This window comes from Rhea pennata, chromosome 15 (genome assembly GCF_028389875.1).
Source record: "Rhea pennata isolate bPtePen1 chromosome 15, bPtePen1.pri, whole genome shotgun sequence".
NCBI classification, from domain to species: Eukaryota; Metazoa; Chordata; class Aves; order Rheiformes; family Rheidae; genus Rhea; species Rhea pennata.
In genome coordinates, this window is record NC_084677.1 from 9,444,153 (window position 1) to 9,457,037 (window position 12,885).

Here is a 12,885-nt window from a genome sequence, read left to right on the forward strand (position 1 = left end):
GCTCCAGCTATTGAACTTAGAGCAGAAATAATAGCACATGACAATAGGTGATGAGTCATATGTCACAGTTACCCTGAGTAAGCAATTTGCAAGAGTTTCCCATTAAAAAAAAAAAAAAAAAAAAGCACCCAAACCCTATGAATTTTTGAGATTACAGTTGCAGGGGTATTTCAGCCAGCCTTTGACTGTTGGCTTTAAAACCATGCCAATTTAAAAAAAATGAAATAATGAATTTGTTCTTTGTGACTTAGCTATACATCTGGCAATTCCCCCCTGTGCATGAATTACAGTTTCATGGTATGCGACCACTATCCGGTGTGCTGTGGCCTTATTCTCGGGGCTGTGGCTAGGGATGGCTTGAGCTGCATAGGTCCCCTCACAGGAAGCACTGGAGCACCAGATGTAAAATGCCATCTCGGAGGCTTGGATCATCCAGGGCCTTGGGCACAGGGATTTCCCTTTCCTGACCATATTAGGAAATGGCACGACCCAGTCTCAGCACAGCCCGAGCACTTTATATGGTATTCAGCAAAGAGAGCGAGAGCATCCATCAGCTCACAGCCTGGCGGAGCAGGTTAGGCGCTCTGCCTCGTGCAGGACAGCATCTCGGGTCCTCTGGGTGTTAATGAGTACCTCTGCTACCTTCACAGATTGTTACTACGTTTCTATGGTCTCAAGTGAGATATCAGAAAAATCAAGCTGAACATCTTCACCAGTTCTCAATATCCCCAAGCTAAAACCTTTGACGTGAAAGGTAAATAATTATTAAGCCAGATTTTCATTGACATTGTAATTTAGAATGAAACTCTGTGTTAATCATGTTGAAATGAACTTCAGTCTTGTAGGGACCATACATTTGAAAAGTGGTGGGACTTTTTATACTGGAATGACCCTCAGGGCTTTTAAGGAAAGCATAGCAGGGCCCTTTTTCAGTAGAAATAGATTTACTGTACACATCCAAATAATCATTCTCAACCAAGTAAAATAATAAGAGAATAAATTTCCAATTCAGGAAATCATTTAGGCCTCATTTCCCTGGGATTTATAGGTATGTGCCTGACTTTCAGCATGCAGAGAATCCAATGGCTTAAGCAGGGCTATTTGTGTGCTTAGCCATGAGCTAACATACCTTCCTAAATGCAAACTTTGAGGCAGAGTAGGCAGATTTTTAAAGCGGGGTAAAAGCTTAAGCTAATGTAGTTCAGGAATCCACAGTTCTAACTGGACTGTGCCAAGTGCCTTATCTCGGCCCAGGAAAGTTAACCAAGCCCTCTTAGTTTGGTGGTTTGTAATTCCAGGTATCTACTTTGCAAGCGCTAATTAAAAATTGATTAATATATGTAACGTTTTGAAGACAAGCAAGCCAGTTGGCTAAACATGAGATGAAAGATGGGGAACTTGATTTCTCTGTGCCTTAGGTTATTTTCCCTGAGGATACTATCTCTCTAGAGAGCTGGATCCAGCAGTTGTATCTCTCCTTAGAGGATCTGGAGGCAGCTCATGGAGGCCAGTACCTTAGGGAGAGCCTCCAGACAGAAGTGCTGAGCTTGTATATCCTTTGGGCAGTCACTGCTGGTAGGTATTCAAGAGATATTCATGCAGATGTATGCATCTATGTTGTAAATGCCTGAATTTGTGCCGAGGAATCCCTTCTTTAGTTCTACTATGCAAATACAGTCTCTCAAGAAAGCATTTTGCACTGTTGGGCAAAGATTGAATAAATATCACCTGTGAATACAAGCACAAGAAACTTGAATCTACTCTCAAATCAGCTGAAGTTATGTTGTTATTTTATTAATATTTATACCATCATTTTGGGTCTAATTGTGTGTTGACAAGGCAGATTCTGAGCAAAGTAAAACATAAGTTATTGACAGGGCAATTTTTGCCTTTCCTTCTTAATTATCTGTAGTGAAGGGAAAGGCTAGAGAGTTTTTCCTGTGTACAGTCACTCTGTGACTTTCAGTTCACATTCTATACTGAATGCTTTTATTTAATAATACTTGCTTTAAATTCCTGGAGCAGATGATTTTTTTTTTTCCAGAAAGGTTGACTTTTTTCTATGAGAGAATTGGGAATCCCCAGTTGTAGCACTGATATTCCAAAAGAAAAAAAAAATAAGGTAACAATTTCTTTGTAAACATGGAACTCCAAGAAAGTCTATGTAGGCATTGTGTAGCAAAGCAGGGAGACAGTAGTTTACAGTTAGTATCAGAAGTGGATGAATGCAAAGCCAAAAATTCTTCTAGGTGTCTCCTGTATTTTCTTCAAAAGGTATGACAGTATCTAGTAGGGTAGCACTGTGTATGAATGGGCAATTTTAAGCAGTTTTTAGATGTCTGAAGATAGTAATAGCTTGTTGTAATGCACATCAGAATAATTTAGTTATAACTGTTAATTTACCATCATCTTAAAATCTAGTCTTTTGAGAAAGAATGCTTAATTACACCCTTGCCTTTTTTTTTTTTTTTTTTTTTTTGTCTCTAGAACAAATTCTTTGGCTTATAATTGCGTTATCTACTTTTAGAAACTCACGTTATACAGGAAGGGAAATTAAAAGTCCACAGAAACCCACAGAGTAAGCATATGTTGGAAACTCTGGAATATCTATTCAGAGTGTTGCTGAGAACAAAAAAACTCATTTTATTCCACTGTTTTTCTAGTAATTCTTCTTACATCTTGCAATAAGGCAAAACATTTTCAGACTAAGTCCCTTTTAATAATTCATGCTGAACACAGTACTATGATAGCAACTAGGCCCATATGTTCACCTGCAAAATTAGAATCCAATAAACTCAGATGCTTAGACTTGTAAAATCCAGTTTCTTACAGGAATCTTAGTGATGTTAATTTTAATGCATTCCTGAAGGAAAGATCTTGAGCTTTAGCTCTTTTAAGTTATGCATAATAACTAACCAGTTCCTTTATTGTACTGTGTATAACTATCTTATTTTCTCCTTCATTTTTTACCTTCCAAATTAACATTCCTCATATTAATAATGAAAGTTCTACTCCTACTTCTACAACCATGTTACTTAAGCTCTACATTTTACTTCACTCATCAGTGGTCTGTCATGGAAATAAAATTTTCATTGATTGAAATTGTAGATTACTTTTCTACATAGCATAGAGATCCTCCATGTAAAATCAAAGATAGTAGCTAAGTTCTATGGGAACTTTCTGGGCTTTCTTTCTGTACAGTTTGATAACTGCTAATGAAGATAAATTACAGAGCTCCTAGTATCAGAATATGTTTATGTTAATACACTTATGTGGACTGGAACACAGAAAAATCTTGACTTGAATTCACATGAACATAGAGGAGATTCCAGTTTGCCCAGACCTTCCCATCTGTAAATTGACCAGCAAGGAAAGAAATGCATGACTTAGCGGATACACGTGTTTGATCCAGAAACAAACTGAAGCATATGAATAGTCTCAGTTGGCTTTCAGTGGGATTATTCATTTATTTAAACATAAGGTTTTACTCAAGCACCTACCAAACCAGCTGCCTTTCAGTGGGAGTTTTGCCTGAGAAAAGACTGCATGATTTGGCTTTTCCATATGTTCTTTTCACAAGTTACAGCTGTGGTACATGAACTGGAAAGTTGTTCAAGTTTCCAATGAAATCACTGAAAGCCCCTATTTTAAAAGCAGCAGGACTGCAGTGTTGTGCAGCTATCAGGCTACTTCCAAAGCCAATAATATTCTTTCAGAATTTGCAAGCTTTGGAGAAGAAACCTTCATGTGTTTTAACTTATTCACTAAAGCAGTTAAATAAACAATCAAAAGAATCTTGGGGAATAAGGTGAACTAAATACATTTTTGGTTTGGGATCCCATTGCTGAAGAATGAGTACTTGCATGGCAGCATTAAACGTGAGGCCTGTCTCTGACAGCAGATGGGATGCATCTCACTAGTGACTGCACATGGTAGCAAGCAACAGGAAGTGTCATGTGAGTATTCAATTCTACTTACATAAATTAAACCTGAGAAGTATCTCTCCCGTAGATTGTGCAGCACTGAAGCTTCATTGAGGCAAGTCAGCTCCGCCATGTCCTCCACTTTGGAGAACTTTGGGGGGTTCATCTTCTGGATGTCATCCTTGCTCAATGTCACTTTCTTTCCATTTTCTGACAGTTCAACCAGCACCTCATCCCCTTTCTCTTCCTTGATACTTGCAGCTTCAAATCCATGTTTCTCTGATGGGACCCAAACCAGTTTCTTTGCTGACCAGTCAGCTTGGGCAAGTGGATTGTTAATGAAGTTTTTGTCCACAAAGAGGAATTTCTCATCATCGCTGAGAGGTTTTTGAGCCATTTTGACTCAGTAGTCACCTGTTGAAGAAGAAAAATATTCTGGTTTAGAGAGAGAAAAATGTGGAGAAATTCCAACCAAAATATGTTTATCAGATCTGCGCCACGCAGTAGTTTCAAAGCACGGCCGTTACTGTCGAGGGCATGTAACATCAGTGCTGCTGCCAGAGCTGCCCTCGTCTGTGTTCATCTGTAAAAGCAGAGCCTCTGGAGCTCTTAAAGATTTGTTACTTAATACCAGCTGCAAAATTGTACAGGTGAGCAGTGATAATTAGCCTTACAGGAAGAATTTAGCAATTGAACTGTTAATCCCCCCCACACACACACTGCCAGCAGTGCTACCTGGAGACTCCTGCACATTTGTATGCGGACGAGCTGCCAGTGGCACCCATTCCCATAGGATCGGTAAAATCGTTTCAGGTGGCAGGAGGTACAAATCCTAAATAAAGTGAATCTTGACACTGTTAGGGATCAGATGCTCATGTGTGCAATGGCAGTGCTGCTTGCAGGGGTCTGCTCCTCCCCTCTGCGTCATTTTTAGGGCCCTTTGGAATTAATAGGAGTCAGACCATTTGCTTGATGGGCTGGGCACTTTGGTAGAACACTGCGGTAAGGTAGCTTTTAACCTGCGCTGTCGGTAAAAACCGAAGGACAGATTCATTGTCATTCTGAGTGATTGAGTTGCCTGAATTTGGGCATTCACTGCCATTTTAGTTGCTGCAATGTCTCCTGCTTGGCTACCAGCTGCCACTCCAGAGTGGTGCAAGTCTCTGATATGTCCTGTGCCACAACTGACATCTCCATGCAGCTGTCTTTGGGTGCCAGCTTAGATACCTCAGAGTATCTGTGTTTGGGCCACTGAGTCCCATTCCTCTTTTACTATGTCTGAAATGACCTAAATCAAATGCTTCATGGCAGTAAATCAAATGAGCGATCCTGGACTTATCAGCTACACTTTGTTGGCATTGCACTGCAGATCAGGCAGAAAAGTAAAGCATAATTAATACCTGTGCATCTAGACTGTCAGGACCAAGACTAGCAGCCAATAAGCTTGCTGCAGCCTCATCTTTTGCCCATCAGAGAGTTAACTGAATTCAGATACACACAGAATTTCTCATCACCCAAACACTTTTGTGTGCAGACTGAAATACCAGCGCAATAATGAAATAATTGGCAGAAGAACAGTTCCCAGGCTGTGTTCCAGAAAGGAGAGAAACAAACTACTTGCTGAGAACTATTTCCTATCACTCTAATGACGTTTCATTTGGAGATCAATAAGATTAACAAAAGATCAAAAGAAAAAACTCAAAGTTTGACAGCAGACTTAGAAAGAAAACATTATCAGTATTGCTGTTGAAGGAGAACTAGTTTAGGGTTGTCTTCTTTCCATGGTTCAGATGATGAGAGCTCATCATGTATGAAAGGTAAATGGTGCACCACATGAGAGAAGGAGAGGAGAAATAAAATAAGCCTGGGAATTATGCCACCTATTAGATACCCTGTACCATGATGCTTACATTGGGAGGATGATATATCTGCATCATGCATCTGCATACAGATAAAGCGGCTGGATGTATTTCTGCTCCTTAGGTGAGAGCAATGAGAAGGTTTTGGCTATCTTTGGGAGGGAGGAGGCAGCTACTGTCCTGCTCTGGCCAGGGGAGGGGAGGGAGAAGCTGTACGAACTTGGCTGGTAACACCTGGAGCTTTCAAAAGGTCTCCTCTGTCCTATGGGACATACAACACTAAATGAGAAAAGGGGTAAAAAGAGGACTCCTTGTGGACTACAGAGCCGAGAAAGGCTGGTGCTGGTCAAGGAGCCTGCCGCAGCAGAGGAGCACAGGGAAGAGCATGTGGCTGAGAAAGACATCACTGGGAGACAGAGGCTGTTTTATTTCCTTATTGAGAATGCGTTTAGTATTTACAGCATTCAAACAAGCATGAATCTTGAGGGAGTTCAGAGACCTAACTGCTAAAGATGTCAGCAATCAACCCATAAGCAGAATGATATTTATAAAGACTGGGTTCTGTGGTACGTAGCCCTGCGCTCTGGGAGTATCACAGATTGGCTTCCAAAAATTTTTTTTTTCCCTCAAAATTCATCCAGCAAAGTTTTTTATATATATATATATATATTTTTTTTTTTTTTTTTTGCAAAGGTAATCTGTGTGAGGAGTCTGAGAGAGCAGCATGGATCGTATGCAAGGTAACATAAAGCTTAAAAAACAAAACCGAAGTTTAAGAGATGCCTAAGGGCATTAGATGATATCCCATTGCAATTCCGTGGAAACTAGATGTCCCAGCTTCTTAAACTCCCTTGACAATTCTGTCATCTAAACAACCCCAGCTTTTCTCTAAATATCTTCATTCAAGAGCCATCAACCTTGTCTGGAAAATCACAGCAGGAAAATTCACTCAGGGTATATGTGTGCACACTATGTCCGCTCTGGTGTGGGTGAGCAGGAGAGAGATGGTGACTGGTGGCTTCTGTGGATTGCTGCTTCCGTGCGCAGTGTCCATGGCTGGCGAGTCTCCGCGAGGGAGCTCTGCTGGATGCAGTCCTTAGCTAGCTCCCAGGGGATTCTTGGAAGAGAGCTGCAAGAGGAAACTATTTGACCTCTGTGTGGATTAAGACAGAAAATGTTCCCGTGTTGCCAAGAGGGCTGGTGGAGCTGCACAGCTCCAATAATGGAGATGGTATTCTCTCTGGCCGTGTTTTCCAGGCTGGCGGCATGCAGGGTGAATCTGGCCTGACTCTGTGGCCCAGCGGGATAGGGAAGCACCGGGAGCATTTCCCCATCACCTACCCTGCTGTAGGGAAGGCACAACATGTGGCAACAGCGGCAAAAGGAGGAGGGGAAGCCCTTGGTGCTGCTCGACTCCTCGCTGTGGAGCCTTGCTTGGCCCAGTGAGCCCAGCTTGTGGCCCAGCGAGTGGCACCTCTTGCTGGCTGTGGCTCTGGGAGAAGGGGGTGCTGCCCCCGTCCTCCCATGGCAGTGGCACCAGGCAGGGCACGTCCTCTACTCTGCCACCCTGGCAGTGCAGGAGGATTTCGCTCTGTTTTGGGCCCAAAAGAGAGAGCTGTGGTGGTGTCCCAAAATGTCAGAAAGGTTGGAGCATGTTGCCTGGGCTAAGTGCCAAATGGCAGCGCCTTCAAATCAGTGGGAATTTGTTCCTGTCAAACAACCAGACATTAGGCTGAACTGCTGAGCTGAGTTTCATAGAGTCAAATCTTGCTACTTTGAGGCTGCTTACAAATGATGGTGGTGGAAATCAAAATACCAAATTGCCAAGACCATTTACCTTAAAAGCCTAGCCTCACATAGGAGGCTAGATTAAACTGGTGGCCTGCTACAAAGCATGTCACCAGCTGGACGAACCAAAAAAGTTCTTAGCTCTTTTGTTGCCCAAAGACAATGTTCCTTTCCCCATTAGATGCTATGTAAAACACAAACCATTGGCAGAACTTACAAACATGTGCCACCAAATTACAGAATAATACAGAGAGCTGGTCTGTCTGTGTGCTTCTGCTTCTTCATGCTCGTAAAAATGCTTTCACCTTGCTATGGTTAAATTCAGTCTTTTTGAAACTGAAGTGAGGTCAGAAGGTCTAAGAGGTGGAACAAGCTGCAGGATTTGGGGGTAGGAGTTTTTTTTTCCGTAGATCTAAGCAGTGTGCTTGACTGTTGAATGTACTGTATGATCCTGTGACTTCTAGCTTAAACATAAAATTGATCCCTTTACAAGAAGTAGGGGATAGGCAGTCTGAACTGGTTCACTAAACCTGTCTCAAACATGAACAATGAGTGGAAAACTGGCATTTGTCTAAAAAGAAGTTTTCATGAGCTGTCCTGTGGTGTTAGAGGGTGAAGTTTGAGTTGCAGATGTGTACAACAGTAGTAACAGAAGAAATGCAGTTTGCATCTGGATTATAAAGTCTGAATTGATTAATCTAGTAACTAAGGGGAAAATTCTAAATGGAAGAGATAAAAGATGGGCTCCAAGAATTCAATTAGGCTTGTCCTAGTGAGGTGCTTTGCATTTAATGATCTGCTAAGACTTTCTGATTAACAGCTGGAAATATTCCTCTTGGTCCATCTCTGGTGCAGATTGTAGTGCTCTGGTCTAGCACATGATTGATACTGGGGAAATGGGCTGGCAGGAAAGATGCATTCAGGCTGTTAAGAGCCTTCCCTGAGGAGGTATAATCGAGCCCTTAGCCAGTCCTTGGGTTTTATCCTTAGTGCTGGCTAAGAGAAATGGAGACTAATAACTGTGCAAACTCATGGTAAGAAGTTCTCGTCCAATTGCTTAAGTAGATGATTGATAGAATCATGTAGAAGATTAAATCCTTTTTTACACTCAGAGATGAGCTATCTAGGGAAAGAGAGGAGAAACAATGATAGTGAAACTACTGACAAAAAGTTTCTTGCCTTAGAAATGTGCCAAATTACACCACGTTCTGTGTACATCTGTTACACTTGTCTGAACCCCAGGCGAGCGCGTAGGCATGGGCATGCACGCGTCCCTGCATTTGCACAGAGGATTCTTCTCTATTCTCCTGCTACTGCCCCACTGCAGAAACATCCTGCTGATTTTCACTGTCCTTTCCCTTATCAGGTCAGTGACAGAAGTTGAATGCTGTCTTTACAATCAGTTTATCCTAAGTATATTATTCCAAGAATAAAGTATAAATATCTCCAGGAAGTGCACTTAATTAAAGGTTATTGGCCAAGCAGAATTGCCTTCTGGGTCAGAGCTTAAAGGGACTGCTTTTCTCCTAAGGAAAAGATAAAGGACACTTTTCTCTTCCTCTGCAGGATGCGCGTGTCACTATGAAGGCTTATTACAGTCATACAGGGAGGAATTATTAAAACAAAGGCAACATATCTCCAAGTCTGTGAATTATTTCTGGAAACAAAGTCCTGCTCATGTAAGTGGTTTCTGATGGAAGGATATAGCAGTAACCTCCTATTTGACTCAAACTGCATTTCTTGGGCTAAGGTCTTCCTAGGTTGCTTATCTTTTACTTTTCCGGTACTTAACTGAATTACCCAACTGAGTATTACTTGATGGGGAAAAAAAAAAAAGAAAAAAAAGCTGGGTGAATCCCCATCTTGTGACCTTCATTTGGGAACTTGTTCCCTAGCATGGCTGGCTCCCACAGGAGCACTGCTCTTGACCTGCTGGCCTTTTGCCTCTCCCAGGTGGTCCCTAGGACCACCCTCAAAGGCTTGCTCTCATCGCAGACATTTCCATCTGGACCTGAAGGTGTCATGGGTATTAGTTTATTAAAGCTTTTCAACAAAAGAAGAGGGGAAGTCTGTATTTTAAGAGATAATTCATAGGGCTATCTTTTTCATAAATAGTGTACTCAGTCAAATTGTCTGTAAATGTCTTGGCCCTCCTATCAAGTTTTCTAACCACTGTTAATGCAAGTTATTATATAACTCTGATTAGATTCTTGATAGTTCTTTTAGTGCTGCATAGAAGTTGGCCCAGGTTATTACCTATGTTATAAACTGTAAGAAAGAAAAAGAAGGGAAAAAAATGGGATTCCATTATCTGAGATAAATTCCCTGTATCAGGGAAATGGCAGATATTTCAAATACTCCAAAATGTCATTCTATTAAGTAAAGCAGGTTCTGTGTGTTCATTAGAATCCATAAATAATCCATATTTTAACTGGACTGTGCACAAGTTGGAAAGCTGTCTCTTGCTGTTTGCTTCTTCTAAAATTAACATACTTAAAAGAAAAGCCAACAGATTTGCAACTAATAAGCCTCAGTGAATTATAAAGAGTCTGGATCCTCTGCATACATCTATGCATGCTACCATATATGGCGATGTTCTTCTCAATACTAGCTGTTCCACAAAAATGTAATGATAACAAATTCAAAACAAATACCTTTTAGGGACTAGTGTGTCAATTGCAAATGAGATAATAAAAATCATTGTTTACATCTAAGAGAACACAGCCAGAAGAGAGTATCATGCACTAAACTCGAGTGACTGTTTAATCAAGCGCTTAGCTTTCCAGGGGTTCATCATTTTAGCCACCGTGTTAGTGGCTTAAAAGAGCTGTGAACTTTGGGAGTTCAAAGTCGGTCCATGCATAGCATCTTGTTGAAAGCTGCCCTTTAGGGGGAAATTTTGAATAAAATAAAAGGTTGACTTGTTTTTAAGCAAGTGTGTTTTAGAAAGATTTTATTGAGAAGTAGATATTGAGTAATGTATTAATGATGCAGTATCTTATGATTTCCATTACATTTAAAATACTTTATATTGCTTATTCATTATATTCAGACACATACACCTCTCACATGCATTTCTATGTATGTATGTGTATACAGACACATACATACATATGCATATATATGTGTGTGTGTGTGTGTGTCTGTCTGTCTGTATGAAAGAAGCCAGTGAACTTCTGGGACAACACTGAAGCTGCTTTCTGTACTGCCATCTACTGTCTTCTTAATTTAATCGCAGTATTTTCTTAATGTTAGAAGTTTGTTGCTTTCTTTTCTCCTTAAAATAAAAAAGCTTGTGTTTTACATTTGAATTTACTTGAATTAGTGCAGTTCAGTGAACGATCTAATTAGTTTTGCCTTAAACTTTATTCCTAGCATACTAAAATACATGTATATAATAGCGAGGTGCTCTTTTATAAAATGTTTCCATTGTTTTCTCTTAATTTTTAAGCATTTTTACTATTTAAAGAACAGGTGACTGACAAGCTAATTATTTTATTTGGTTATGTTTTCATTAAACGGCATATGAAGCATACTAATTCCTTTTATTAGCACTGAAAATGCAGCAATATTTAAATGAGCTCCGCTGCTCGGCGGCCAGGTCCCTGGAGCCGGAGGTTCCTCGCGGCGGGTACCTGCCACCCTCGGCGGCGCGGGCTCCCCGGGTGCCTCCCGCCAGGCGCGCAGCAGCTGGGAGACCCCCCATGCTTCATGCTGATTCGTCTGTGCACACTTAAAAAAGTACACTGCCTCTAATGCATTTTAAACAGAATTCAATTAATATCATGCAAATCAGGGTAAATCAGCTGAGCATGTCTGATAGGTCTGTTACCACTTCTGAAGTAAATCAATCACTGCTACTGTTAATTAGTAAACTCTCTTCAGGTAATTACCAAATATATTTGCAAAATAGTGTAGTATTTAGTTTGCCAAACTACTCCATCCAAAAAAGAGCCGCTGGCTCCCAGCCCCTTCCCCAGCAAGGATCTCCTGGGTCCCCGTGGTACTTACAGGCGTCCAATTAGGGAAGCAGAGAGTGAATTGGCGAGTTGGGAACCTGTGCAGCCAAGAGCTGGGACAGTCCAAGTCCTCGCTGCCTTCGCAGCCTCCCTATATAGAGGAGGAGAAGCTTGTCAGTGGGGAGGGGCCCTGGAAACCACGTCCTGCTGGAAAATCCTCTCCGTACCTGGCTTAAGCAAGACAGACTTAACCAAGGACCTGGTGCGCAGGAGGGCCTAACTGAGGGCTGCCCCTCTTCCCTGGGCTGCTCTTTAGCAAGCAGGCAGGTGCTTACCAGCACTGGCTTTCCGTGCTTTCTCACAAAGGCTCGTGTGCCCGTAGCTCACAAATTTAGAGGGTTTGATTTTTTTGTAGAATGAAATGATTTGGCCAAGGAAATGGACCTTTAACCTCTTGCTGCCTTGGCAGCATCCTCACCCGTTACGGCCCCTTGCCCAGGAGAAGGACAAAAGCCAGACCTTGGTCCCGAGTCACTTGGGGGGGGTCCAGCATTTACACGGGTACACGGGCTAAGCTGAGCGCAGGCATTCAGGGCTTGCGTAGGGGAGGGAGGTTGTTCCTAATGCAGCGGGGACGTGGGGGTGGAGGTTGCGCTGGGTCTCCTTGTGTTTATGCAACGGGTAGAGCCTGAAGCTGTATTGAGCCTTGTTTGCCCCTGGGAATAGAGAGTTGTTTCCCAGCTCCCCACCAGATTTGCCAAAGTTTCTCTTGTGATGCGGTGCTCAACATGATTCCTGAGAAAGAGCTGTAAATACTTTTTCATTTAAAAGAAATACCTCCCTCTGTCCATAAAAGGAAGAAGAGAACTGATAGATAGATGAAGGGGAGCAGTCCCTGGGATGCCATGGAAAGAGCAGGGCAGCACCGTCCGCTGGGGAGGGGGGAAAGGAGGACATGGTGCTTGGAGCCAGACTGGGGAGGCTAGAGGGTGATCTGCTCCTCATCAAACCTCCCTCGTGCCCCTGAAACCTTCAGTCCCCAGCTGTCCTCCCTCCTCTCCCTCCTAGTAGCCAACAGCCTTGTGCAGCAAGACCTGTGGATGTAGACATCCCAAAAAGGGAAAGCTAGGATCCTCTAGGAATTCCCATTGACATGCCAAATATACAAAATACCGAAACAACCCCCGCTCAGCAACAGGCTAAATATGGTGTATACCCAAAGGATCAGAGCACAGTCCAGGGTAAAATAGTTTCTCTTGACATCAACAGTGCTGTCCTCTCTTGCAAATAAGTTCTCCTGGGGAAGATGGATGAGACTCTCATTGGTCGCAGCATCCTAAAAAATACCTCTGAAAG

General features: G+C 42.1%; 1 protein-coding gene across 4 annotated transcripts in view; it reads right to left on the reverse strand.

The window, feature by feature from the left end:
- Positions 1 to 11,681, reverse strand: part of MYH11 (myosin heavy chain 11) — a 63,333-nt gene extending 51,652 nt beyond the window's left edge. For all 4 annotated transcript variants that reach the window (XM_062587873.1, XM_062587872.1, XM_062587875.1 and 1 more), the window contains exons 1-2: positions 11,582 to 11,681; positions 3,979 to 4,337 (exon numbers count right to left, since the gene is read on the reverse strand). In XM_062587873.1, coding sequence (XP_062443857.1) covers positions 3,979 to 4,320 — 342 coding nt within the window. In that variant the 5' untranslated portion in view covers positions 4,321 to 4,337; positions 11,582 to 11,681. The remainder of the gene's footprint in view (positions 1 to 3,978; positions 4,338 to 11,581) is intronic.
- Between the last annotated feature and the right edge of the window lie 1,204 nt (positions 11,682 to 12,885).